This window comes from Patiria miniata, unplaced genomic scaffold (genome assembly GCF_015706575.1).
Source record: "Patiria miniata isolate m_02_andy unplaced genomic scaffold, ASM1570657v1 HiC_scaffold_8, whole genome shotgun sequence".
NCBI lineage: Eukaryota > Metazoa > Echinodermata > Asteroidea > Valvatida > Asterinidae > Patiria > Patiria miniata.
The window spans coordinates 2,046,891-2,072,974 of record NW_024037075.1 but is presented as its reverse complement, the minus strand read 5'-3'; the positions used below and the strand labels follow the sequence as shown (position 1 = coordinate 2,072,974).

Here is a 26,084-nt window from a genome sequence, read left to right as displayed (position 1 = left end):
ATTCTCTTAGTTGAGAAATTATTCGCACATGGTGTTTCAGCAAACCTTTCATTATTTAGTATCTCCACCATGCAAAGCCTCAAATCTTACGTAAATATACAATTTAGGCCTACAATGCATGAAATACGTATCTTTTCAATTCAATTCACTTGAAATCTCTCGCTCTCTCTAAAAAAAAAAATCAAATTGCCAGAAGCAGCTTGTCCTTCTTAGAATTTCAAGCCAACGAAATCTGTCCACTGTGAGAACTACCAGTAGAATTCTCAGCAGTTTAGATGTCATACGATACAGATGGTGCATGAACACTGAACAAACAAGTCCAGTTGATATAAAGATAACCAACTGAATAATAATACTTTCCTTGCATTTTACTACTTGACCCAAGTCGGTTTATCATCTGTGTAAACAGGCGGTGGGAAGATAAATATGATAAGGACATGCTGGAATTCACTATGATACAGAATTCATTTGGGATTTAAGCATCTTGACCATAAATTAAACATGTCGGGCATAAAGTGCCGAATGAACCTCTTGCAAGTTGCATACATTATGGAGCTTGTTCCTCCATGCATACACCTTTTGCAAACTTTAGTTAAATTCTACATCAGTCTGGATGCATTGTGTATTAAACAGGCATTTGTATAGGTGATTTTTTTGTGTAGACCTACAAATATTCTTGAGCTGAAAATGTTAGGTGAGATAGTTTTATGGACAATACATGCATCAATTTTCAATAATTGTCAAAACACTATTTTACTAAACACAGAGCGAAGAATTCTATACCTAGGCATCATTTGGCATCCTGCGCACGAACCCTATGAGACTGGTCCGAAAAATTCTAAGTGTTTTCTTAGTAAATGCTTCAATTTTTTTCCCTGCTAAATTTGACTTTTTAAGATGGTTATAAATTGCTTTCTGATGGCTGATAGGTCACTGCAGGGAAAAATTAGTGATGTCCATGAATGGAATTCTTCCAAAAATAAATTTATAAAAAGTTGGAAATATGTATAAATTTAATCAATTTTTTTAATAGATCTATTCACAATAATGGAATTCAAATAGAAATTTTATACAAAAACTTTGAAATGGACCCCCAAAAAAGAACAAATAGCCTTGACTTCTCCTGGAAAATGTACATCGGGTGTCGAAATGTACTCAGATCACAAAGTGGATTGAGATGAAATAGGCCTACCCTTCCCTCGTTACATCAATGAGATTGTAATCGGGACAAACAGCTCTATATAGACTCATCATTAACAGGCTGGAAACATGAGAATGCCACTGCCGAACCGGGCTTTCAGGGAAAGTAATACGAAGCATCGCTTCGCAACGGAAGTCCTGCTACTCGTACGCATTTACCAACTTCCAACTAGGCACGTACTTCGGAACCTGATGTGTGATAAGGAATGGTGGACGTTTCCTGTCAGGAGCTGTGCTTGACATTTTCTACTCTCGCCCTCTTTTGACCCGTTTTTTTAATTCCTTTCTGTTTCCCCCGCTCTTTTCGACCTTTGTTGCATTTGTAATCGGACATAAACGAGTACGACTGCAACTGCAGCTAAAATTGTGGCTTAAAACTGCTAAAGTTCGCGTAAATGCAATATGCAAAACTGGTCAGTACAATTTATTGATGATCAGCAATTCAAAACTTAATACTGCATTAATTAACATTATGGTATATGTCTGTGACAATATCAAGTTCCCAAAGTTCAAAGATTTCTAGAGAGAGAGTGCTCTGTAAAAAACTGCAGTAGGCCCTAATTCATTTTAATCAAAATTATTTTGATCCTGGCTGCAGCAGTGTCAATGCAGATTTTCCTGTGAAATATTAATTTAATGAATTAACCCTAACCCCCTAGGCCCTTTTTGCTAGGAACCATCCTCAATCCTCCAAACTCTTCCAAAAGTTTGCCCAGTGCCTCGATCCTTCAAAATCGTCAGACAGTCGCATCCTGCCTCTCAAAATGCATTCATCCTCAATCCTCAAAAATCATACCCCTCTTCAAATTCCATTCATCCTCAATCATCCAAAATCTGCATGTGTTTCAACACCATTCATCCTCAATCCTCCAAAATCTTTCAAAACCGCCAGGAGGATTTTGGAGGATTTTGGAGGATTGAGGTGGGTTTAAAACTGTATCAATAGGAAAGATGTGTACAAGATATTCACCAGACCCTAGGAAATTACAATGAAAAGTCCTGTCCTCAACTCGTTTTATTCACATGTGGCATTTGTGAAGATTTACAATGTATCTAATGTACGTCTTTAAAATCATTGTTGCAAATGTCGTACCAGGTCTGCAGTGCATGCCTGTGTGCAAATTATGTATTCCAATACACGTCCCCCTCTGCCTTGATGTAACGGTACAGTCGCGCTCAAACCTAGCGCCTTCTCATTTTAGATCGTTAATCTTCCTGACGAATTCTAATAAAACTGAGCTATACACTGTATGTAAATGTACAGCAATGCAGGAAGAGGGTGTCAGACACAGGTTTATGCTACATTTTGTATGCAGAATTTTCCAAAGAGGCAGATTATAATCCTGCAGATTTTGTTTCTTGTTAAGATGCTCATGCGGTCAAGAGGGCTACAAACCATGCCCCCTGGCAGACTCTCCAACACCTTTGATTAAAATATCAAGCTGAAGTGAAAATGCATTAGCCGAGGTGCGGTACCGGCAAGCAGTCTAATTACATTCAATGTGTACATAACTGTGCATGTCTACATCATTACATGTACCTCAGTCAATGCCAAATGATAACTTCCAAAATGCTGATTCCTACATACATGTACATGTATACTGTACTAGAACTTGTACTAATCTTTACTGTCTTTGCATTCTAAGCTGGAGTACACTGTACATGTGAGTAACAATATCACCTGAGGCTCAGGGAACAAGATACTTTCAAAATGTTCTTGTCACCACTTCTTAAAATAACCTGAAATTTTAAATATTTATCATATTTTGGGGAATAATTTTGGGGAATAACTATGGGAATATGATGCAAATATTTTAAATATTGAAACAGATATATCTATTAATTTATATGCTAATAATTACTAAATGGCACATAACTGTTGTGCAGAATAGTTTGATTAATAAAACAAATTGTTAATGCCCAAAAATTAAGTTAAAAACTTGCTTCACCCTTTTAAAACCATTTCTTTTTTTTAAATTAGAAGTTTTACATATTTTTTTTTGTAGAGTAGGCCTACATGCAGTCGAGGGTTCATTAAAATGCTCCCAGCAAAATTGCCCCTTTAAAAACACCGAATGCAGGAATGCGCATTCATCTGTTAAGTTATTCCGCCGCACTAATTAAAACTGAGCATTCCTAACTGTGATTGCGGGAGAATTTTTTTGTTTGCGCGCGCACCCCATCAAATGAAATTGTGTGTAATTACAGACAAACGACCGTCAGCGAGTAATTACGGGCGACGGATCAATTATTAATGAGTGAAGTGACTAAGTCAACAGAGCCTGGGGTCTCCAAATTTAACTTGGTGTACTTGATTGAAACTAAATGAAGAATTGAAGATCCAATGGTATCAAATCTTGAAAGGTAAGAAAAATGCAATAATCTTATTTAGGAAAACAAACATTTTTTTTACCGGTACATGACAACAAGAGCTTGCAACACTGTGAAGTACAACAAGTATTCTTATGGAATTCCTGGCACAGTACGACCTGAAAAGAGTCGAAAGACTACTACCGGTAGGCTGAATCTCACAAATTATGTCTACAGGTGAACTGGCATTCCTTATAATGCTGCAAGTCATTTGCCAAGATAGCATTTTACAATTCTTAAGTGTGCAGTGAGTAGGCCTACAGTTTGCAAGATTTACAGGGAGTAAATGCACACTTGAGCATGCAGTTTGATATGTATTCACCTGTATGGTCTAATACATGAGTTCTTCACCAGGATTTGGAATAAATTGGGTGTCCACGTTGGTTGTTACATTTGAAATGCAGTGACTACGGTAGGCCTACATTTGCATGATGTGAATGATGCCGTTCCAAATTCAAGCAATGTTTCCAAAAGACACTGAGACGAGACTACTGGTTATATCTGTCAAGCTACAATTTATGAAGATGTTTACATACGTGTGCAATAGTATGACTCGTATGCTTTTAGGTATACAATCTGTAAGCCCATGTGCCATGGCAAGTTCTGAATTTAAAGGATTTAAACAGGTCAAATCTTGCAATATACCAGTATGCATCAGCAAACAAGATTTATGGTATTAGTGTTATAACAGTTTTTGTCATGTATCACATCACACCAACACTTGACGGTCTGCACTTTTGACAACCACCAACTGACAAAGCGACCATGGCCTTGATTACTAATGCAGTCAGTTGTTATTTATTCATTATGACCTCTTACGGCAGAATCACCTGCACTGCTCAGGGCTTTGACTGGGTTGCAATTGATCACCAATGTTGACTAACCATGGAGCTATTGGACTCACCCTGGAATGCGGCAACTATTGTGTGGGTTCTTTTTGTTCGGTTTGGATAGAGGGGAGGCCGGGTTTTGATAGGATGGTTTGCTAAAGCAAACTGTAAAGTTGTAAAGCCTGTTTATTGTAAACGTAGGGTACGGTATGGTGAAAGAAATAAAACAGTGTGGTCAGACACTACACTACGTGCATCATGCGTTTGTACATGGATGCTCCAACTTCCATAAAACCCCTAAGAATATAACTGTAAAAACCTACTCAGTTTCAACATACAGCCCAATGAATGATCAATACAAACATGTGGACAAATTATCTGACAAAAACTTTAAAGGATTGCAAGACTGACTTAGACAAATTTATGTTATCGCTGCAATGAGTTTGAAATACTGCATGCATGTATTTTTTTCAGTTTCCTAAGATTAAACAACTGAAAAACACAACAGTAATTGAGCGTGTAAGTTAGATTTATATCAGAACATTTGTACAAGGTCTCTCATTACCAATGGCCACAACAGAACCTTCTGCTCAATACCATGTAGGGCAACTGCATACATGTACATTGTATTTAAAAGTTAAGTTGTTTTTAAACAAAATACGGTAATAACGGTATGATGGTAATATCCCCTTTGAAGAACAAACATTTCATTAAGTGTAATTGTACACTATGTAAAGTTGTAAACATATCAGGTCTTTTAAGCACACCTTCCTTCATCCGGCATATGGTTGAAGACCTGGTATCAATCGACAGGAAGAGCCTTCGCCCTATAACGGAGATGGGGTGTACTGCCGGTACAACGAGGAAACGGCATAATTAGAGGAAACCCACACAAAACTAAAATCATTCCTACATCTGTGCCCTGGCTATGAATGAATTAAACCCATTGTTCAATGCCCTGAAAATCTTTGCATGGATGCACATCCTGAATTGGGTTGTTCTATATGTATGTGGAGGGAACCATTGTGTAAGGAGACTGTAACTAAATGTATTGTTATTCCACCATGCAACTGAGAAGTTCATGTATACATGCATGCCTTTATGATACATGTGCTGGTTGAATGAAGCTTTGTGCACTGAATGTCACAGTTCACAATATTCAAAGCATTCAAAGATATATGGAATACAAGTTTGCCTAGTTTGAGAAGTTTAGCAACACTCAGGCTAGTACATGTACTAAGTAAAATAGTAGCAACACGTGTAGTTATCATGAATACCGGTACATGTAAAAAAATTATTAAAAAAAACTCCCTCAATTTGCTGCTGCATTAATTTTTAACCCTCGACTCGCAATTTAATTGTCTCGATGATGACTTTGCACAGAAGCAAGGCCACATAATTACTATGCCTTTTAACAAGATGCTTGCTAATGTTTTCACACTGATTCAGGCCTCCCCTTTTCTCCCTGTTGGAACATGTTTATTTGTAAAATAAAAACAACAGAAACAAACATAGGCAGACTAACAGGTCAAGTTTGAGTGTGGATTTCGACAAACATTCCATGACGTGATTACCAATTAACCCCTGCTGGGCCAGATTTAGCATAAATATGTAAGGGCAGCATTCCTTGAACCTTTCCAAAATTGCAAATGACATGTAGATCTTCGATGCATTCCTTCAACATATGGCAATTTCACTACGACTTTCAACGTCAAACCAGCCAGCCATGTCCCGCACTATTCTCGGTACACGGTTATTAATACACGGCCTAGGTGCACAGAGCATCATGTGTTGACTTGTACGTTAAATAACCAACGGTGATGACAGGATGAAAGATTAGCAGATGTGAAACAACAAACAAGGTGAAGGGGGACTCAAAATATCTCTATAGCATGTAATCATATTTTCTTTGAATTGTTTCTGGAAAGAATGTTGCAACCTGACACTACTTCACTCAGTGACAGCGGTTGTGTTTTTTAAGTATTTCCTTACAAAATTGGAAATATTTCTCAGTCCCAGATTCATGTTTTATCGTCATTTTTGCAATGAATGACCTTCATTGAGATGATAGGCCTATATGAAGAAAAAAGCAGCATAAAGTTGCAATATTCTTTTCTTCTTTCTTTCCCCAGGCTAAGGTTCAAGGTGTACTGGTACTTCTTTTTCTCCCTTTTTTATGGGGTGGGGGAGGATTTGGTCTTTGTTCTTTCTTTTTACTGCGAGAATTGATAACAATTTGCAAAAGGACCCTTCATTGAACATCATTTTCAGTATATACATTTCTAGCTTGTGCCATTTTTTTCTGTCTTGGACACATTCCACTTCCAATTTCCGAGGTTATCATCTGTTTTCATGACGAGGGTAAGATAAAAAGATGTGCAAAGATGTAGGCCTAACACTCACACTCACAGTTTTAAGTTAAAAATAAAAATATGAAGTCTTGAAATTTAACATGATTTAATAATAATATGCATTCCATCATGTCCATAGATATTCTGCAACTGTGCTCTGAAACTGGTTTACAAATGTAGGACTTCCCTCCCCAAACATTTAGCTCACAACCTAAAGCCATAAAACTACAGTATAGAGGCCTACATGCACTTTTATAGGCCGAAGCAACGTTGGTCAACTACCGGTACATTAATGTACAATTGAATGCACTAAATTCAATGCTAAGTTAGCAGACGACCGGTTCAGTTCGGCAAATTTGGCCCGATTAACTTGTCAATTTAAGAATCCAATTTTTCAATGAAAATTACAATAACGGACATTGCTACCACAAAAAGATGGAAGGAAATACTCACATGTTATCACCCGACTGCCTGTCTTCCTCGGAAGCCATGGTTTTCAGGTTAAAATGATCCAATTCTTGCGGAACAAATATCGTACTTATGCGTGACTTCCTGACACTGCGTTACCAACTTCATGAATGAATATTTTTGTGTAGCGCCGGTATAGGTATGCGCACGTACGTGTAGTGGGTGTGTGCGCTAATTTCGGATGCGGTGCGCATACATAATCCTGCGGTTTTGACATGAACTGCACGTTGGAAGGTGCATTGACAGCACACGACCAGTAAAAAAAGTGCCGCGGTACTAGGCCGCCGGGGGCCGGGGGGGGGGGGGGGGGTGTTTAATACTGGCCAGGAGGAGGTGACGATGTGAATAAATTGCGCGGTTTTCTTTCTTAATTGAGTTTGAAAGCAACTGCCCAAGTTGTGAGGACACCACATGAAAAATAACGAAATAAATAAAGCTGTTTTTTACCCAAACCCCAACAATTATAAAAAAAATATGTAGCACCAAACAACATAAAGATTGGAAAGTCAATTTCATAAGCTACTTTTAGATGAAAAAAAACCCACTGAAATTGTTCAATCCGTTCAAAGAATATCACTATTTAAACACAATGACCCTAAAACCTCTTTCGTCCAAAATGAGATTTCAAGATAAAACCAGCGAAAAAACTTAAGTTTAAAAGTTCAAAATATTCAACAAAGTCCCTTTGAAGGTCCGTCTTTAAAAAAAGTGGATTTATAAATCATATTGTTTGCCTAACCAGGGTTGTTAATAAAGATATTGTGTTCTACAGGTGTTGACAGTTGTTAAAACAAGTATTCTGTGTCATTTTCTTTGTTGTTCCAAACAGTCAGAATACACAATAAATTGCTCTTTTTTTGACGAAACAGGTTTTAGGATTGCGTGGGGATATTCTTTGAACGGATTGAGCAATTTCAGTATTTTTTTCATCTAGAAGTAACTTACGAAATTGGCTTTCCAGTCATTGTTATGTTTGGTGCTACATATTTTTTCTTAAACACGAAATATATTTTTGGGGGGGTTTGGTTTTTTGACTCACCCTGTGTACAGATGGGACGCAAATAATTATCGCAAATTTAGCCGGTTAGCGAGCTGTCTGTTCAATAATTCTGTTTATTCCGAAATAGCCGCAGTGAATTTCTTTTATCGTTATTTTGACATAAACATTATTCTTGACATTTTATTATTTCTTTTTTAAAGAATATCTCAAGATTTGAAATAAATATATAAACTTTTCCGTTTCTGGAGTTATAGGTCCTATGCCCGATTAGGTCCAACTACAAAAAGGGGTCGAAACCTGTGGCTTACTCTTTTCAGAATAAACCTGGGACGTAGGGCCTACATGGCCTCCTGCATATTCTACTAGGGAACTCAATAGAAATCCAATAATTATGCAGATGTATGCATCGGTGTATCCAATTAGAGCGCAAGGGGAAATTTTGCATTCCCCCGTCCCCCAATTAAATCTTCGTTTAGCGCGCAAACCGCGTAAAATTAGGATGTCAAACTTTGTCATTCGTAACGTGTAGATCGTTCGTGCACGCGTACGCACATGGTTCTCATCAACTACTCGACAGGAAGAACTATTATTTAGATGATTAACGGCCATTACAATCGCGTTTCCGGTAACTTCGATGTTAGTCATAGCCCATTGGTGGTCAGATGTCTTTGACATTGTTAGCAATGATCCAGTTTTGGTTTCATTCACTGAAATTTAATGAAAGAGTTTTTGGTGGTAAAATTTACGGTGGCTGATTTCCGCCAAGAATACATTTTTTTTTATTACGGCGTTATAACGCGATAAATAATTTTATCGCGTTATAACGCCGTATTATCGCGTTATAACGCGCTATTATCGCGTTAAAACGCGCTAATTTATCGCGTTATAACGCCCTAAATTATCGCGTTATAACGCCCTAATTTATCGCGTTATAACGCCCTAATTTATCGCGTTATAACGCCGTATTATCGCGTTATAACGCGCTATTATCGCGTTATAACGCGCTAATTTATCGCGTTATAACGCCCTAATTTATCGCGTTATAACGCCCTAATTTATCGCGTTATAACGCCCTAATTTATCGCGTTATAACGCCCTAATTTATCGCGTTATAACGCGCTATTATCGTCCTTACATTGTACTGTTTAAGTGATTTTGAACGGGAACCTCGTATTTTTCGCCATGCACCGTTCTTCTGAATTCTCGCAACAACGCGATCATGTTATTACAGCCTTTATTGCCACCGCATCGCCACGGCATCGTCACTCCTTGTCATTCTCATCCTCATAGAATGGTTAGTATTGTAACCTAACCGTGAACATAATTTTTCCAATTTAAACTAGCGCACTTTGTACTTGAAGATGGATGACATGGATGAACTGATCAAGAAATATTTTAAACTTGGATATTCTCAAGTGGAAATTGCGGCAACTTTAACGTCCCGTTATAACATCAATCTGAGTGTTCGTCAGCTGCAAAGAGAACTTCAGCGCCTGGAGTTATATCGTCATAAAAATCAAACTGACATGGCCCAAGTAAGAAGATTTATCGAAAGGCAACTGCAGGCATCGGGCGAATTACATGGCTATCGTTGGATGCATCACAAGTTATTACAAGCAGGCATGGTTGCCAGCAGAGAAACTGTGAGAAGGACGTTGTTGGAGCTTGACCCAGATGGGGTAAATCTTCGAAAGAGACGGCGATTAGTACGTCGTCGATATTCTGGCCGCGGACCTAATTTTGTGTGGCATTTGGACGCGATGGACAAACTGAAACCGTTCGGTATTGGGATCAGTGGCTGTATCGATGGTTTCTCCAGGAAAATAATTTGGCTAGAGGCAAACAGCACAACCAACGACCCTGAGTACATCGGGGGCTTCTTCTTGAAGGCGGTGGATAGACTTGGAGGATGTCCCACCCTCGTCCGGAGTGATAGGGGAACGGAAAACGGACATGTGGGAGCATTCCAGAGGTTTCTAAGACATCACGACGATGCACTTGGTGGCGATAAGAGCTACCTAACTGGTCGAAGTACAGCGAATCAGCGAATAGAGTCCTGGTGGGGGCAGCTTAGAAAGCAATGCACGGAGTTTTGGAGGACTCTTTTCCGGTGGCTGCTAGAAGAAGGCTTCTTCACAGGAGATGTGATGGACAAAGAACTTATCCGATTTGTCTTCATGAAACACATCCAGGTGAGAAAATGTCATCGACCACATTTTCAGCATGTAAAATTAAAAGTCCACTGATGAGTGTATAATTCCACCCCTCTGTGGGTGTGCCAGACAGTTCCTTGCGTTGAACCTGCATGGTATTTTATTTCTAATGTATTCCTGAAGGTGATATCCATGAACCTGGATCCGCCTTTGTATATGCCAAAAGAGTGTACATTGTGATGGGTGTTATGTTCTTGTACATTTAGAATGGAGTTCAATCGTCGATTATGGTTTAATTAATCAAGAATGTCTTACGCCATAGTCTGCACATCTTTTGCAGGGTGATCTCGACGCAGTTGCAGAGGTGTGGGATGGACACTTGATCAGGAAATCGAAGCAAGAGCATGTGACCCATGGACGACCGCTGCTCATGTTCCAGCTACCTGAGGTCTATGGAACCAGGGATCATCTCAAACCCGTGGAACAAGAGAGAATTGACTTGTGCAGAGAAGAATGCAACTTCAAGGATCGATTTCCATGTGATCGGGAGTTATTTGAATACTGTTGTCAATCACTCATTACCAACGGATGGGAAGATCCTAGAAATCCTGAAGCTGCGATGAACTTGTACATTAACCTCAGGGAACATGTTAGAAGAGAAATCGGTGTTTAAAGTGCTTGTGGGATGAAGTTGAAAGGGCTTGTGAGACAAAACAGTACGGTACCTACCCGAAGTAGCCTCAATTGCAGTGTATGCTAAAATTAAACGACACGCGAATGCTACTATAAAGGCGAACCATGTATGTACTTGTACATGTTGCCTCACACAACCAACTTGAGCCCATTGATTATTATAAATATAATAGCAAAATAAAGAAACACAAGATCCTGCACTGAACTTTATCTTGTGTATAGGCCCTACAAAGGAAAGACAGTGGGTTGGCGTAGAGGTAACCCCTGGTCATGTAGAAATGACACTGCGAGGTTTTAGTCCAAAATAGGACTTAGGCCTACATCCACAGTATATTTTCGGCTGAGAGCTATCGAGGTTTAAATAACTTTGTAACAGATTTGAGATAAAAAGGAAGCTTGGAATCTCTTGGAAATAAGTTTACAGGTTTACAAATTATTTACAAAGTGTTTTAAGAATAAATATATGCTTGTGTTTAACAGATCCAGTCTTTTGTTATTGTTTATGTATGGTTTATCAACGATTTTATGATTGAGGACCTCTTGTCTCTTTCTGAAATGGGAATGTCACTATATGGACCAGGCTAGCTCTGAGCTGGCGCATATGCATAATGGATCGAGAAACCCTGTTTCTGTGGACAGTTTCTGTTCACTTCAGTGCTACCCCTCGGCTGTTTGTCGATTTTGTTATTGTAAACGTTTTATCAACCACTTTTTATATTTTACCTCCCTACGTCGTTAACAGCTTTCAAGTCCCTTTGTTGTGCCGGATCTTCAACATGTATCTGACTTTGTTAAGAAAGTTACCAAATGGTCAGATATATGCTTCAAAACAATAACACGCTTCACCTTGACACTCCTGAGATGAAGAAAACAGCAAACACTACAAAGTAACTCGAATATACTAACAAGGGTAACTTTAAATAACGTACATATCTGAAAACATGCATGCGTAATAATTAAACTATATAACAATTAACCATCGCTTTACAGACAGGTCAGTGATGCTCTTGCTGGTTGGAGTTTCTCTTATCCAGAGCTTTAACAAAAGGGTGGCTTACCAAAGTGGTCTAAATCTTAAAGGCTAACTGAGCAGGAGGCGCTTACTTAGGCCTGCTGCATGATAACAAAGAGGTGGCTACATGTGGCTGCCGGTGAAAAACCTCTTACTTTTTTAGTAACTATACATTGCTCGATAAAATACCAAGACCGTAAATCTCCCCCAAAATTATCCTCAGCCCTCTAACCAACTTCGAGACTGGTGCTTGGAGGGGTGTATGGTCGGAGGCTGAGCATAATTTTTTTGAGATTTACTGTCTGCTTAGCAATCTATAGTAACCCAAAAAGTAATATAGATATATAAAAACTACATGCATGCCATGTGCAGCTAATGTAGCTATGACCCAAACATATTATACCTCTATAAACTATTGTAAGGCTTTTAAGCAAGACTGGTGCTTGGAGGGGTGTATGGTCAGAGGCTGAGCATATTTTTTTTTAGATTTACTGTCTGCTTAGCAATCTATAGTAACCAAAAAAGTAATATAGTAACCAAAAAAGTAATATAGATATATAAAAACTACATGCATGCCATGTGCAGCTAATGTAGCTATGACCCAAACTTATTATACCTCTATATATAAACTATTGTAAGGCTTTTAAGCAAGATGCAATATTTTTAGCAGGTCCTGCATGACTTCTGCAGGAACCTCAATACCAGGCTCTGCAAGGTCGTCAAACATTATTTAAGCGTAGTATCAGTCACAAAGATGAACGACAAACGTCAGGGTTCTCAAAATGGAAAAAGACCTCATACTAAGTCTATCCTATCAGCAGGGTTACATATTTTTTTGAAAACATTAACACACTTCAGCTTGAAACTCTTGTGAAGAAAACAGAAAACAACTTTCAATAACGTACATATGCTAAGTCTATATCCTATCAGATAGGGTCAAATACGGGTAGTATATTTCTTTCAAAAGAATACACTTCAACTTGAAACTCTCATAAAGAAAACAGAAAACACTTTTAAACTGGAGTAATGTGTAAGTTTCAGTAACGTACATTATGCTTAAGTCAATCCTATCAGATAGAGTCAGATATGGTCATTCTATGGCAATGATCACCAATAATTCAAATAACCTGTGCGCCAATTGCACCCAAAAGACTCATGTACTGATGATGTAACCGTGTTGCATTGTGGGAGCAATACTGTAAAATTATGGCGCCGCAATAGCGCGTTATAACGCGATAAATTACGGCGTTATAACGCGATAATAGCGCGTTATAACGCGATAATAGCGCGTTATATCGCGATAATAGCGCGTTATAATGCGATAATAGCGCGTTATAACGCGATAATACGGCGTTATAACGCGATAATTTATGGCGTTATAACGCCGTAATAAATAAAAAAATGTATTCTTGGCGGAAATCAGCCACCGTACAATGTACATGTACACTACCGCTAATAAACTTGTTGCTTTATTACTACTGAGGGCGCCCTTGATAAAAACTGGACAAGGGCTTTATTACTACTGAGGGCGCCCTTGATAAAAACTGAACAAGGCTTTATTACTACTGAGGGCGCCCTTGATAAAAACTGGACAAGTTCCAGCTACACACATAATGGCAGTAGGCTTATAACTTAAGTAGGCATTTGGTTAATGTCTTGCAAGCATATTAAAATTATCAATTCATAAATTCACTGTTTTCTTGACATATTATATACACTGTGCTGCAGAGATACCACCAATATATCAATGAAAAGCCTGAAACACAACTAAAAACCTGAAACTACTCTTACCCCCTTTCAAAAAAATTGTTTTTTGGAAGTTTCAGACCAAATCCAACACTTTTAATTTGTCACATTTTTTGAAAAAAAAAACCCTATGAATTCAGGTTAAAACCCCGAAACCTCTCAGCATCTCTGAGAGTTCTTGGGTTTTAATGTGAATTAAAAAAATAATTACCTGTGAAAGTGAGTACATGTACATGTACATGTACTGTAGTGTGTAGTGATGGAATTATTAGCTTCAGTTTCAGTTGACTTTTTTTTGTATACTACAGCAATTATAGGGTTGTTTTCACCTTATCCTTGACTTATTGTAAATATTCAACAACAAATCACAATGATTTTGACCACTTTTTTTCAAAATAGTATTCACTTGAGTTTGTCATTATTTCCTGTTTAATGACTCATTTTTATACAAAAGTTATATTACAAAACAACACAAACTGTTGTGCCCAACTTTGAAATTACACTGGAAAAATGTACTGATTTTTGTGTGTGGGTGGAAAAAAATATAACTAATATTTACAGGAAAAGAAATATGTACATGTATTTACATTTTATAGGATGGAATTATCTTATCACATAAACACAAATTGAAATGTTGGTTCATTCAGACAAACTCTTTGAACTTTCTCCTGGTGGCGACGACAAATTTCATCAAGTTGTTGCTTTCGTTGAGTTCATCCACCATTTTCTCCAAGCCCTCGATATTTGGGTTGCAGTCTTTCACTGGGAAATACAAGAAAAAAGGCTGGAATTTTTAGTATTTTATCCACGGGGTCACCATCAACAACAAAAGAGCAGAAAAACCATAAAGACAACCAATTTTTGAGATGTGCCATTATATTTTTAGAAAAACTTTAAAAGTTTATCTGGAAAGATCAGTCCAAGGTCAAGGATAAGTTAAAGACTCAAGGATCAAAAATCTGAGGACCAAATTATTTTTGAACAGTGTTATAGCTCCATGGTTGTACCAAGTAACTTTCATTTCTCATGTAAACATTAAAGTGTGGGTGTGGTGAAATTGAAGAATGTATTGAAAGTGAAATTTGGCTATCTTTGCAAGCCATATTTTAGTGGTTGTTTTTTAAATTTTTTATCCTACAGCAACATAGAATAATTCCACAATTTGATATTGCTAAAATTCAGACCTGGTCCACCTACCCTTTGTGGGTATATGCAGGCCTACTAAACTCATTTGAATAAATTGATAAAAATACTCTTTTTTAATTTGGTTCAAGGAGGGTTACTTCCAAATTCATACAAGTTCTTTAACTTGGTGACTTACAATTATATTTGTTGTTCTCAATCTTGATAGTGAAGAAGAATACTCTGTTGTGGTCTTTGGGATCCAGTTGGGTGAAAGCAAACTGCAGTTGTCCATCTAGACAGAAAATTAAATAGAGGTTCTATTATTGGCCACCCCAACCCTTCAAAATCCAACTGCATGTTTTGTTGGAATCTGTTGGAGTGAGCACTGCTCTAGTAAACTGATTATGCTTTACATGGGGTCAGGCATACCACCATAATCAGAGTCCAACAGTTTGGGTGTTGAGTTACACCATATGGTGTTGGATTTTGCAAGGGTGAGGAATGTTCCTAGTAAATCACACTGAAGGGGTTAGGGTTAATAATAAAAACTTTCATACATAAAGGAAGGTCAAATTGTAGCACACATTTCAGTGTTGGTGCCGGCATAGTGGAAAGTATTCAGGATTCACATGAAGTCTCAGTTTCACTGGAAGCTTTTGTGTTATGAGGAATTATTGCCAAACAGTAAAATGACGCTGTAACATAAACTGCTGTGCCAAATATTTGGCTATGCTTCAAGCACAACCGCACAACACCACTGAGCGTTAACAGTTGAAAAAGTGAAAATCATTCGTTGGTGCTAACATTCCTCCATGGTGCTAATAAAATGTTCTGATGAATGACGTTCTACTGAATATACACAGCAAACAAACTACTTGTGACAAATTATGGCTGGTCAATAAACCTGTATTTGTCTAACTTGGCTCCAATGTCATTGGATTCCTGCAAACGTTGTTTTTAGAGTATTTCAGAAAGTTCCAAGAAAAATGTCGCGAAATGTAGGTTGAACCAATTTGAATGGAGATTCTGGACAGCACGAAAGGCCAATGAGAAATGAGGATTTTTAGAGGCTAATGTCTTATGTCTCACCACCAATGTTTTTGAACTGAAGGCCCAGTCTGTCCTGGTACAGCCCCCCTGCCTTGTTCAGCTCCCTCAGTCGTGCCTTGGTCGCCTTCTCCTGGGCTTCAACCACTGGAAACATGGACAAATAACGGACGTGAAATTATGCGAAAGTCATGTGAGTAATAAAAGTAGATCTGAATTCTTCATTCTGATCTCGTCCAGCAATCCCCCAAAATAAGAGATTATGGTTGTCCAAATTTGGATCTACACAAAAGAAACTAAGCTCTTGTTATTTCTTACACAGTGTTCCCAAGTGAGGTATCAAATTGAACCGGAAAGTTTCCGCGACAAAACATACATTTCATATTTTTTTGTTCAGCGAGAAATGTCCGAACAAGGATGATTATAAAAACTGCTTAGTTCTTTTAGTGCCAAGTGTATTGTGAAAACACCACTGCAATGACAACTAGCCCTAGCCCTAGCCGGTATTTGTACACAACCTTACATTCTTTCTGCTGGTTGTATTTCTCCGTCTCGGCCTGCAGTTCCTTCTCCTTCTGTTCTTTCTCAAACAGCAGTTCCTGGCATCTGGCCGATTCCTGCTTGATCTGCTCTCGTACCTCCCGAAGCCTCTTCCTGTTGACTTCTTCAACTGAAATAATTGACAGAATAACAATCAAGTTATTTAAAATATTGCGTACAATTACACCTGAACCTATTTTAATCAAACTAAGCAGTGGCCTTGTTACTCCTCAGCTAATGCCAGTACCCATTTACACTCCTGGTTGGAGAGAGGCAAGTAGGGATGAAGTGGCTTGCCCAAGGACACAACGTTTAGCCAGCAGCTGGATTTGAACCCCTGACACTGCTTGTACCTTGGGGAGGATTGACTCAACAAGTGGGGAGAACGTAGTCCTCAGGAGGCACTCAAATAACTTGCAAGAAGTACAAAGGGTCGAAAGCTAGCTGGATCAGCAACCGGTTTTACTGGCTTTGGGGACGGCAATCTCTTTAGCCTCTCTCCAAACCGAAGGCATAACACCATCCGCATGGGCTGCAGTGTAAACAAGTCGTACAAGATGTTAAGAAATTCATGAAATGTATCCATCAACTCACCTTGCTTGTTGCTCAGTTCTTGCTGCTCCAACGACTGTAGATCCTTTTGAAGTGATGCAATTTTATCTGTAAGCAAAAGATAAAAAAGTATTGTGCATTTTCTTCGACAAACAATGATACATCTGTTTTGAAGTGTTAGGGTTGAAGCATAACGCCACTGACTGGCAAAATGCTTGATTGGACATTTTTAGGAGGGGTTTTAGACCTGAACCAGATTTCGAGAAAACATGTGGACTGTTTTTCAAAATTTGATAATTTAAAAGGAGATAAATTAACTGATAAAGGGGAGGGGCTAGGTTTAAGCCCCTCCCCCAACCCCCATGAAAGCCTTTTGAAACCAACCTCTTCCTTGTTGGATCGTCGCTTGGTGCTCTCTCCAATGTTGCTGTAGAAACTGCTGCAGCTGGTCCCCTGCAAAGCGATTTAGGAATGTATCCTGGGCCTGCAGTAGGTTACCGGTTAACGTGTCGAGTTCCGAGGGTTCGCCGATGCCGGGGCAGGCCTGGTTTGCTGTGGCCATCATGCTGCTATTCCGAATGCAGAAGAAAAAAATGTCGAGTCATTTTATGTTGCTTAAAATTTGAAACATCAACAAAGGAAGGCATTGTCAATTTTTTCCCCATTTTTTTTAAAGCCTAAATGAGTCATAACATAGAATGGCAGCAGCTTTCCATCATTCATTTTACTCTTTCGTTGACACTAATACAATTTGTGATTTCATTTCACTCTTTTTCAGAACTGCTAGCTGCTTTCGTCAACTTAAAATTCAACACCTTCATCAATGTTTTGAATGCCGCCCTCTTGTGTTTGTTCAGTACTGTTGTAAATTCGTCGGGAGTCGACTTCATCTTCAGGCTCCACTTTGTTTTTTACTCAGACACAGGATTACAACAAACCTTGTTTATTACATTTCCGGGAAACCATACGCTTTTAAATTTTTCATCTGCATGTGCGTCTACTGAAACACCCAAAATTTAAGAGGGTAAGAAAAGATAAAATTCATGGGCCTACCTTCGCTTCGACTTCTGCACTGCAGTTTGAAAATGGCGGAGTTTTTGAGGTTAAAGTTCACGAACAAAAAAGCACTAAAAATAAATTGTTCCAAAACAAAAATACAAATTATAAAGAGAATGTTGTAAAACCTTAAATAACTTTATCTTGTTTCTAAAATTTATATAATTTGAAAATATTAATATGTGTAGAAATGAAATGACAAAATATTTATTGTGGAAATTTTAGTTTGAAAGAGACTAGGGTGAACTCCCGTTGAACTGATGACGTCATCATTATTGAGAAATCAACAAAGTGTACGTTCAAGTTCTGTGATTGTGAAAAGCGAATATACAGACCAAATTTATCCTTTTGGTGGTTGGATTTGATTGTTTTCAGGGAAGATGGACGAGGACGATGTATTGACAACACTAAAGATTCTTATTATCGGAGAGAGTGGTGTAGGAAAATCGAGGTGGGCCTGATTTTGTGTGGCAAAATTTTCTGTGCAAATCAAATGAAAATTGAAATGCAAGCCGTAGGCCATTGTACAAAATGTGAATGTGATGACAAATTCTTTCTATTTAATTTGTTTCACACAGCTTGCTACTGAGGTTTACGGATGACACTTTTGATCCAGAGCAGTCTGCAACCATTGGTAAATATTAAATTATGATTCACTTCAATCAGCCAAACGTTGTTAACATGGTCAATCATTTTGAAGTCCAGCTATGCACAATTTTTCAAATATTCAAATTCATATCTCATTTGAAACAGGTGTTGACTTCAAAGTGAAGACATTGTCAGTCGATGGAAACACGGCCAAACTAGCAATATGGGTAAGTTTACATGTACTCTATATATTGTACAGGTGTCCAGAACTCAATTTGAAGGTCAATGTGCTTGGTGTCAAGTGGACAAGTTTTTATAAGGAGTTTACTGTAGTTTAGTGACTCTATTTAAACACATTTTCATTACAGGACACAGCCGGTCAAGAGAGATTTCGGACATTAACGCCAAGCTACTACCGGGGTGCACAGGGTGTTATATTAGGTAGGGCAAGTGTGATTTCAATTTATACAAGTTATAGTCCAAAAGCTACAATGTACAGTCCATCATTTGCAGTAATCCAAAAGAAAATGACATAATTATTGTTGAAAAACATATTTGGTTGAAAGATACATGTAGTAAGGGAACTAAACTCCCCGTGAAATTATTCTTTCTGGCAAGCTGTCATTTTGAAGAAATCAACGAAAGAAGGCCTTTAACTTTCCATTAGTAGTTCGTTTTATTATTCGGCGAAGCGTGCACAAGCGTTGACACGACGCACACGTGCGCGCAGTTGCTATAATTTGTCGGATCGGTGCGCGACATCGCGTAGCTGCAATCAGCTCAGTGAGAACGCGTCTCGGACGCTGAATTCAGGCCCAATTCAAAACATGATTCAGCAACTTTTGATTTAAAATCGAGATCCTAGAATGTTGCTTTTTTCAAAATATACAGCTGACGCTGAGCTGAAACTTCATCAGGTTAGTTGTTCAGTACCCTTCTTTAGATTTTGAGCACTTTAGTTGCTTCAAACGAACAAAATGCACAAATTACAAATGATGGACTATGCCTTTAAGGTCTTGAAAACATGCAATGCAAGAAAATAGACTATTAAGTGTCAAAAGGCGTTTGTGTCTTATTATTAATTTGTAATATGTGTATTGCAGTGTATGATGTCAGCAATCAGACCAGCTTCCAGCAGCTAGACCAGTGGTTGAACGAGCTGGACACGTATTCCACAAAGGGCGACATCGTCAAGATGCTCATAGGCAACAAGATCGACAAGGTCAGATTCCTGACAGGAATTATAAGCATTCAGGGTTCAGACACTTGTCAGTGCTTGAGACTTGATGCTTTCTGTATGTCGTGCTTGTTTTGTTTTATGAATAACTTTAACTCTGTATCCTTTCGGTTTGCGGTAACACCATGTGGTAATAACTACTGCTTAGAAGATATTTAGTTCTGAAAAGAACTTGTCCTACTTATTATCAACTTTCGCTAAGTAGTTTTTGTTCTGATAAGAAGAATCCTGCTTTAAGTTCTAAAAGAACTTTTCTTTGGTCTCAACGTTTCGACTAGCCTGCTCTAGTCATCGTCAGGAGGCTGCTTTAACTCTGTCGCTACTTTAGAATCCACAAGGAGACTGTAAGGCATTTTGACGAATGCAGCACAGCCATCATAACATTATAAACACTGAATTGTCGGTGCTTTACCAGATCATTTGAGAGGAAGAATTCACACATTTTCTTGGCTGGGAAACAAACGCACAACCTCCTGTCTACCTCATGTAGTGTGGATGTGCCACTGAACTTTTTGAGATTTTTGGTTTTTTACTCAACACACTTCTTCCAGAAATTACATGGCACAAACCCGCGACTCATGCACGAACTCGAATTCGTTTGCCCGCAGCTTCTGAGATATTTTCGATCGAGCTTGTTTGCACTGTACACGGGATATTTTTGGAATGACTTTGTGCATTTGTTTTCATTGGCAGGACAAGAGGGAAGTCACTCGAGACCAGGGGCTGAGGTTTGCCAGGAAACACACCATGCTCTTCATCGAATGCAGCGCCAAGACGAAAGACGGAGTCCAGTGTGCCTTCGAAGAACTCGTAGAAAAGGTAAGAGGAGAGATTATGTAAGACATATTTCCAAAAGCTACGTGTACCTGTAAAGTTTAGCACAGTGGTAATTTCCTCTTTTTTCCTTTTGACCCAGATTCTAGTCGTAGCATGACAGACATGCTGTTTCCGTGGGTTTTCCATGTAAGGCCAAAAAAAAAAAATAGTCGGTCTCTGGTCAAACCGAAGTTCCGGAATTGATGCGGCGACGCGTTTTTTTTTTTTTTTTGGTGGCTTTTTTTTTTCAAGCTTGTATTGTTCAGACAAGGTGGGTACTATTTTGCTTTTTTGTGTCCTCATTATACATTGGTGTCCTCCATAATTTACCTTGGTGCCCTTTATCATTTGCCTTGGTGCAATTTCCCCATTCCTTGGTGCTCCTTGGTACAAACATTTGAGGAGGCGCGGCAGTAGAGGGCGCTGTTGTAGCTTCCGTGTTAATTTGAAGAAGAAAAAAAAGGTTGGCGCGCATGATTAAAATCGACGCGCGCGCTGACCAGAGACCGAGTATTTTATTTTGGCCTAATGCTATTTTTTTAACCATACTCTAAAAGTAAAATGTCTAATCTATCTTGGTTTCTCAAGCTTCCAAGCATTCTAGGTAGTTTCGTCATCATAAAGAATTGAAATGAGTAAACAAAATACATTAGCTTGAGCATCCAGGAACATGTATGGACTACAATGAATACGGTTGATTTTGTTTGATTGCCTCAGAAGTCTATCCCCATGGAATTTTTTGGTTAATAATTTTAAATTCTTGCCCAGAATCTCAAAGTTTCTTTGCTGTAATTGAACAATGCACCTTTGGCGATGTACTAATTGTCAGTGCCCGTAGGTTTCTCAGGAGAAAAATTCTTCCTTGGGAGAAATAAATACCATTGTGAGCTCTCCTTGCCTTGAACATTTTGGAAATAGCTTTCTTACGGATGCCTTAAACTCTTTTTCCTTAACCCTAGATCATCCAAACGCCGGGTCTCTGGGAGAACGATACCAAATCCAGAGGGGTCTCGTTAGTCGGGGGCAAAGCCGGGGCCGCAGGGCAGGGCTGCAGTGGCTACTGCAGTGTTATATGAGACACTGACATCACCTTCAAAGACTCTACATCTCTGATTTAATAGACGGAATCAAAGAGGGCGCTATTGCCTGGAATCGCTGGCTTATGCATTCGTGGAAATGCATGCAAAATTGTGGAAATCATTGAAAAACTTACGGAAACCCTGGTCAAAATGCAGGACATCGCTGGAAACTCCTGGAAATGCATGGTAAAATTTTAAGAACTTTCTGGAATGAAGTCGGTCAGTTGTCGTGGAAATGTTCTGGATCTCTTGGATGTACTGTTGAATCTCTGGAAGGGTTGTTGAAATTCTGGGGGGAAAAACCCGAAAATGCTAGTGCAAAATTAAGATCTGGACTTTTTTTTTGTAAACAGTCGGTAATAAAGGTGCATAACTGGCCATTGTTTTTGTTTAAAACACACTGATTTGAGACTTGCATTAAGTTTTCTATTTTAAACAAATACACTTTCAGTGTTTACGTTAAGAGAATATTTGTGTTTAGGAGATGCAATACATATAGGTCTGGCAGATTAACACAGTGCAAGATTATGGAAAGAAATTGCACACACTAAAAATGGAAAAACTGATTTGCAGACTTTCAATTGGCTTTCCCTTGTCAAAATGCAAGTATGAATAAGTCAAAAAGACACAAGTTTTACGCAAAGAAACAAATAGTTCGAAGCTCGGCAGAGCTGCAACGTTTTTACAGTGGCCGCTTTTCCTTGACAGCTGATAAAGACAGTCTAGGCTAAACAATATTGGTCTCTAATTCTCAAAGTGTTTGATTTTGCGAAAATAAGTCATCACTGTCCTATGTTATTCCGCGAGCGAGAGTGGAACACAGAATAATGTAGTGCGTCTGTGTCCAACACACCATGAAGCAAGGCCTCGTGGTATGTGGCACACTGATGCACGACATTTTTGGTGTTCCACGTGCGCGAGCACGATAACAAATTTATCTTCAAGCAAACTTGTACGCAACGGCCCACGCATCTACGAATAGTGGAATACATAGAGTGCGGTATGGAACGTGGCCATGCAAAATGTATGTAGCTCGGCTTGTTACCATGGATTGACCAATCAGGATCGAGGATTCAAGTTTACTTGAAGATAATGGGAATAGTTAACCAGAGTTGTAATCCAGTCATCACAAGACATCACAGGACATCACAAGACATCACAAGATATCATAAGACATCACAAGTCATCACAAGCCCAGTCTCATGTCAAGCGACTTGAGCTATTAAAATGCAAATGACTATTGGCATTCCTCTGTCATCATTCATCTGTGGCCTGACTTGTGATTGGCTTGTGATTGGCTTGTGATTGGCTTGTGATTGGCTTGTGATGGCCTTGAAATTGACTTGAGATTGACTTGTGATTGGCTTGAGATTGACATGTGATTGGCTTGAGATTGACATGAGATCGACTTGTGATTGACTTGTGATTGACTTCAGATTAACTTGTGATTGACTTGTGATTGACTTGTGATTGTCTTATGATTGACTTCAGATTGACTTGTGATTGACTTGTGATTGACTTGATCACAGCTCTTACGATTCTCAAAAGACATTTCACCAAATCATGGTGCAAAGATTAGTGTGTAAATAAGGGAATTCGGAACTACATTGTAATTTGTTGTGGTTTATTTTCAGGTATGATTTGATTATGATTATTTTAATAATTGTCCCCCTATAACTCACTTGTTTGCCTGCTTTTGTTTCAAATGTGTAAGTAAAATTATATACGATGTATTTATTCTTATTTTCCCAACTAACATTTTGTGTTTTTTAGGTTTCTTTTAGAGTTTTTGTTAATTTCATTGAGGAAAGCAGGATTATATTTATCATTTAAATTGTTCCAAAATTGTCCCAGATTGTAATGACGACCGTTTGCCATTTTTAAAATGTGGATCTTATTCCCTGACTCCTTTCATGAAGAAGACAGTGGTTCAGTTTCAGTCACCAGGTTTTTGTTGTTGTTTTTTTGCAACGGGTATAAAAAATTAAAGCATTTGCCCTGCATATTGTACTAACTACTAAGCATCATTACGAATTAATCATTTTTTTTATGATATGTTTATTCAATCATTCACCTTAGAACATAAAGAAAGTGGATTGGTAAGCTGGATTGTGTTTTGTAGATTTTAAGAAATAGTTTCTTGCAGCGCATGTGTGTTTCTGTCTATGTTTACATGTAAACAGTAATAACAATTGGAAGAACTATACAGTGTCCAAATGTACATTGTAAATAAAAAAATTAAATGACATAAAACTAAAGTGAGTGTATTACCTGCAGTTATTTTGGGTACTGAAAATAATCTTTTTTTTTCAATGCACATAATAGGACAACGACCCCACAGAGATACATGTAAATCATACATTTTTATAGTTTTACAATTTCTGGATATTCATTTACATGGAAGAAACGTGTTGAAAATTGTCCCATATCACTGCTACTAGACAGTTATGAAATTGCTTTTTATGTAATACTGCAATATTATAATTTAAATTTGAATACAGCATTTGACCGAGAATAAGACAGCGCGCCCTCTACTGACGTTCTGGACGATGTTTGGGGGCGGGGCAACGTGGTCTGTAGGGGGCAGAATTTATCAGCGCACATTATCTTTCTTCGGATCGGCTGTTGAAGTTTTCCATTCTACGCCGACTCGGAATTTCCTATGACCACTGCTTAATAGCTGCTTAGAGCCATATTAGGCAGGGAAAAGTTCAAACTTATCTATTCAATGCGATGATAATATTCAAATTGACACTTGCAATATTTACCCATTAAAGCTCCGCCCACGTTTTCAAATCATGACCAAATTTGGACATGCTTTTGAAGCTGTTTACAAGCGAGTGTCGGCCGACGTACCTTGGGACTTGGCACCCAACCAAAATTACTTATTCACTCGCCCAAAACCTGGGCCACTGCAAGAATAGTACGATGGGAAAACAACAATCTGTCGTTGCCTAGTTCGACGGCCTATAGATAATTGGCAATAATCAGGTCTTCACATTATTTTTATGAAGGCCCATTTTCAAGTTTTCAGTTTTCCAGAAACAAAACGTACTAAATTATGACAATTGTGCGGTTGAAACCCACACCCCGTGAATTCCCTGCAACAATATGTCATGGGCTTTGTTCACGAGTCGGCCATATTGAATTGAAAGCGAGGTATATTTTCATTTTTGGAACTTGCGAAGAGAAATAAAAGCAATGACATAAAGTAAATTACAAATTAATACCGGTCTGCTGTGATGAAAAATTTAAAAATTGTGCTTTAAACATACCCTAATGTTTTAAGCCACATTTAAAAAAAAATTGAAAATGAGGCTAGAAAGCATCAATAGTCTGGCACCATCCCATTCAACAGTTCACAATTTATCAAAAACATGCCGGGAACACGACCAAAATGGCTTCCTCGCGAATATGTCCATATCAGTGGCACACCTAGGATTTGGTTTTGGGGCCGGGGGGGGGGGGGGCTCAATTTGTTTTCTTCAAAAAATGTTGCCCAAACTTTTGGGCCGCAGAAAGTTTTTTTTCGGGGGCGGACTATTTTGACGTTGGTGGCGCCACTTACACCCATATTATACTACTCGTAAATAGGCCACATACATTATCACCAAGGTAAAATTGTGGGACTAAAAAAAAAAAATACCCCCCCCCCCAAAAAAAAAATATGTAAAAAAATTAACAACCTCTTGGGGGGGGGGGGGCGACTCAAGCCCCCGTTCCCCCCCCCCTCCCCCGGGTGCGCCACTGGGTTCATTACGAGCCAAGCTGGACTCAATTGTGTTTCGCTACACATTCAATCTGGAGATTTTTGTCTAACTATTATAAAATATTTAGGGGATGGGGTGGGGAGTTGGGATGTGTGCGAGTTCATTTAGCCCTCTATAGGCCTACTGGACCTTCCCCGAACACGAACACATGGAAGACAGGGAAGCACAAGTGGCTTAAAAAAACACACACATTTTCATTGAGATGCTGAGAATTTAAGCCTCAGCAAAACCAAAATTTAAACCTTCCCGAATCGCTGACATTTTGTTTTCCATAGAACGACATGTTTTGGTACAATAACCAGTAATATTATACCACTTGCACCATCATTATGCCATTAATTACTTCATCATCATGTGATCATTGGACTACAGCATTCAATACAGTAAATCATTGCCAGCCTTCGAACTGTTTTGATGATATTTCATTTTTCAAAGGCCAACGTGTGATCAT

The 26,084-nt window shown here is 38.6% G+C and overlaps 4 protein-coding genes across 9 annotated transcripts in view; 2 read left to right on the top strand and 2 right to left on the bottom strand.

Annotated features, from left to right (window-relative positions):
• Nucleotides 1–7,329, bottom strand: part of LOC119719388 (ras-associated and pleckstrin homology domains-containing protein 1-like) — a 56,659-nt gene extending 49,330 nt beyond the window's left edge. For all 5 annotated transcript variants that reach the window (XM_038188824.1, XM_038188825.1, XM_038188826.1 and 2 more), the window contains exon 1: nt 7,205–7,329. In XM_038188824.1, the coding sequence (XP_038044752.1) occupies nt 7,205–7,242 (38 nt within the window). In that variant the 5' untranslated portion in view covers nt 7,243–7,329. The remainder of the gene's footprint in view (nt 1–7,204) is intronic.
• A 2,105-nt stretch (nt 7,330–9,434) lies between these two features.
• Nucleotides 9,435–11,422, top strand: LOC119719823. The gene is made up of 2 exons (XM_038189318.1): nt 9,435–10,411; nt 10,713–11,422. The coding sequence occupies exons 1-2, from the start codon at nt 9,581–9,583 to the stop codon at nt 11,043–11,045; spliced, it is 1,164 nt and encodes a 387-aa protein (XP_038045246.1). The 5' UTR covers nt 9,435–9,580; the 3' UTR covers nt 11,046–11,422.
• Nucleotides 11,423–13,513: 2,091 nt separating this feature from the next.
• LOC119719314 (kinetochore protein Spc25-like) lies at nt 13,514–18,220 on the bottom strand. 2 transcript variants are annotated; one of them, XM_038188724.1, is made up of 7 exons: nt 18,141–18,220; nt 17,472–17,653; nt 17,130–17,195; nt 16,519–16,665; nt 16,038–16,142; nt 15,145–15,240; nt 13,514–14,585 (listed from the first exon to the last, which is right to left on the bottom strand). In XM_038188724.1, the coding sequence occupies exons 2-7, from the start codon at nt 17,650–17,652 to the stop codon at nt 14,467–14,469; spliced, it is 714 nt and encodes a 237-aa protein (XP_038044652.1). In that variant the 5' UTR covers nt 17,653; nt 18,141–18,220; the 3' UTR covers nt 13,514–14,466. The 2 variants fall into 2 exon arrangements, with proteins under 2 accessions (XP_038044652.1, XP_038044651.1); XM_038188723.1 differs by having other exon boundaries at nt 17,472–17,656; nt 18,141–18,200.
• A 189-nt stretch (nt 18,221–18,409) lies between these two features.
• LOC119719315 (ras-related protein Rab-18-like) lies at nt 18,410–22,407 on the top strand. The gene is made up of 7 exons (XM_038188725.1): nt 18,410–18,594; nt 18,722–18,777; nt 18,897–18,958; nt 19,100–19,172; nt 19,835–19,953; nt 20,662–20,787; nt 21,744–22,407. The coding sequence occupies exons 1-7, from the start codon at nt 18,524–18,526 to the stop codon at nt 21,858–21,860; spliced, it is 624 nt and encodes a 207-aa protein (XP_038044653.1). The 5' UTR covers nt 18,410–18,523; the 3' UTR covers nt 21,861–22,407.
• Nucleotides 22,408–26,084: the final 3,677 nt, after the last annotated feature.

Excerpts from the sequence above, each read along its gene's own strand:
- LOC119719823 (XM_038189318.1), top strand. The coding sequence starts at position 9,581 with ATGGATGACATGGATGAACTGATCAAGAAATATTTTAAACTTGGATAT. Across the intron at positions 10,412-10,712 it reads TCTTCATGAAACACATCCAG|GGTGATCTCGACGCAGTTGC; the intron begins GTGAGAAAATGT and ends CATCTTTTGCAG.
- LOC119719314 (XM_038188724.1), bottom strand. The coding sequence starts at position 17,652 with ATGATGGCCACAGCAAACCAGGCCTGCCCCGGCATCGGCGAACCCTCG. Across the intron at positions 16,666-17,129 it reads AGAACTGAGCAACAAGCAAG|TTGAAGAAGTCAACAGGAAG; the intron begins GTGAGTTGATGG and ends CAATTATTTCAG. Across the intron at positions 15,241-16,037 it reads TCAGTTCAAAAACATTGGTG|ATGGACAACTGCAGTTTGCT; the intron begins GTGAGACATAAG and ends TTTTCTGTCTAG.
- LOC119719315 (XM_038188725.1), top strand. The coding sequence starts at position 18,524 with ATGGACGAGGACGATGTATTGACAACACTAAAGATTCTTATTATCGGA. Across the intron at positions 18,778-18,896 it reads AGAGCAGTCTGCAACCATTG|GTGTTGACTTCAAAGTGAAG; the intron begins GTAAATATTAAA and ends CATTTGAAACAG. Across the intron at positions 20,788-21,743 it reads TCGAAGAACTCGTAGAAAAG|ATCATCCAAACGCCGGGTCT; the intron begins GTAAGAGGAGAG and ends CCTTAACCCTAG.